The sequence below is a fragment of the Buceros rhinoceros genome, unplaced genomic scaffold, assembly GCF_000710305.1.
Source record: "Buceros rhinoceros silvestris isolate BGI_N320 unplaced genomic scaffold, ASM71030v1 scaffold39268, whole genome shotgun sequence".
Lineage (NCBI taxonomy): Eukaryota > Metazoa > Chordata > Aves > Bucerotiformes > Bucerotidae > Buceros > Buceros rhinoceros.
In genome coordinates, this window is record NW_010425866.1 from 4,798 (window position 1) to 6,378 (window position 1,581).

Here is a 1,581-nt window from a genome sequence, read left to right on the forward strand (position 1 = left end):
GGGCCCTAACCCCCCTCTTCTCCTCAGCTGTAAGTTGCAGCCAGCCCCCCAGCCACCCCACACAGGCAAGAGGCCACCTCCTTCTCCCACGCACGTACTGAGCCGTCATGTCCTTGGGTCCCACAATCACGATGCAGTTGCCCGCCTCATTGCACTGCTTGCCCACCAGGCTGTGGGCATGCACACGGGGAGGATCACTGTGCGTCACCAGGTCCACCTCAATCCGCGCCATTCCCGTGTAGTTGCAAATCTGCGGGGAGAAAGGAGGTGGCAGTCAAGTACAACAGCCTGAGAGCGTGCAGGACTCCCTGCAAACCCCGCTATCCCTCCCCACGGCCACCACCCCTCCTGCCACAGCCCCTCCCATCCCTCCAGCGCCACAAGACACACAAAACTTAATATACATCTCTCATCCTTCCTTCAAGGCACCCTCCTGTGCGCCAGCTGAAGACGCTGTCCTGTCCCCTCCCCAGGGCAGCACTCACCTTGACAGTGGGATAGGTCTTGCGGCCCTTCTCGCTGGATGCTCCTGGCAGCCCCCCATGCGAAGGGCCCTCGCAGCCATACCGAAACCGGAACCCCCGCTGCAGAGGCAAAGAGGACGTCAGTCAAGGATGGCCCATACATGATGCTGTGAGAGCAGGGGTGACAGCTATGCCTGCCCTTACCTGGGTGACGTCCTTACCTGCTTTGGCTGCTCAATGATGACAAGGTAGGGACCGTCCGCTGGAGGACAGAGAGGAGAAGCACTGATGAGAAACACAGGATAGCCAAAGTGCATGCTCCCAGTAAGGATGCTGGATGTACAGGGATGGTGCTGAAGGTGAGGTGACCCCTGTCTGTCTCATGGGCATCCTCAGGGCCCCTGGCCCCTGTGCTGTCAGAGCCCAGCCAAGAGCAATGGTCAGAGCAGCAGGGAGAGGAGGGAAGGGCCAGAGAATGCGCTGGCACTCGGGGAGCCCCTGGGGAACTGTCACAGCCCAACCTCAAGTCCCTGGGAGACTGAGCAGCAGGACCAGACTGAATAGTCCCCGTCCTGGTATCATGGGGTAGGGATTCCCAGCCAGCTCACAGTGGGGCCAGTGGGGACACAGCCCGTGGTGCTGCTGGGAAATACGAGGAGTGAGTCAGCCTGCGGGGAAACCCCGCTGCAGCTGGGGACCCCCGGGAGGGCACAGTCAGAGGGGCCCTTACCCGTCTCAATCAGGGGCTCCTTCTGCTCCACCATGGGGGAGACAAAATTGAAGTCATCGTAGTCAATCCCATCCAGGCACTGGATGATGGGAGGGAAGATCCGTGTGATGAGTTTGTTGGGGCTGAAAGCCCCAACTGCCCTTAGGTGCAGACACAGACCCCCATCCCCCACCCTGGGGGGGCCCAATCCGGCACAGACCCCCACTGCCCACCTTGGTGATGGGGAGGCAGGTGCAGATCCTCTGTCCCTCCCGTGGAAGAGGGATAGGCTGGCGTGCACCCCTCATTGCCCACCAGCAGAACCCCTTTGCCCACCCAGGGCGAGGGCAGACTCCCATCCCCCACCCCGGGGGCACTGGCAGACCCCCATCTCCCACCCCAGAGGCA

The 1,581-nt window shown here is 61.7% G+C and overlaps 1 protein-coding gene across 1 annotated transcript in view; it reads right to left on the reverse strand.

Annotated features, from left to right (window-relative positions):
- Positions 1–1,367, reverse strand: part of NFKB2 (nuclear factor of kappa light polypeptide gene enhancer in B-cells 2 (p49/p100)) — a gene marked incomplete at both ends in the record, with an annotated part of 6,024 nt that extends 4,657 nt beyond the window's left edge. Inside the window, 4 exons of the mRNA XM_010141287.1 lie at positions 99–250; positions 486–584; positions 686–726; positions 1,195–1,367. Coding sequence (XP_010139589.1) covers positions 99–250; positions 486–584; positions 686–726; positions 1,195–1,367 — 465 coding nt within the window. The remainder of the gene's footprint in view (positions 1–98; positions 251–485; positions 585–685; positions 727–1,194) is intronic.
- Positions 1,368–1,581: the final 214 nt, after the last annotated feature.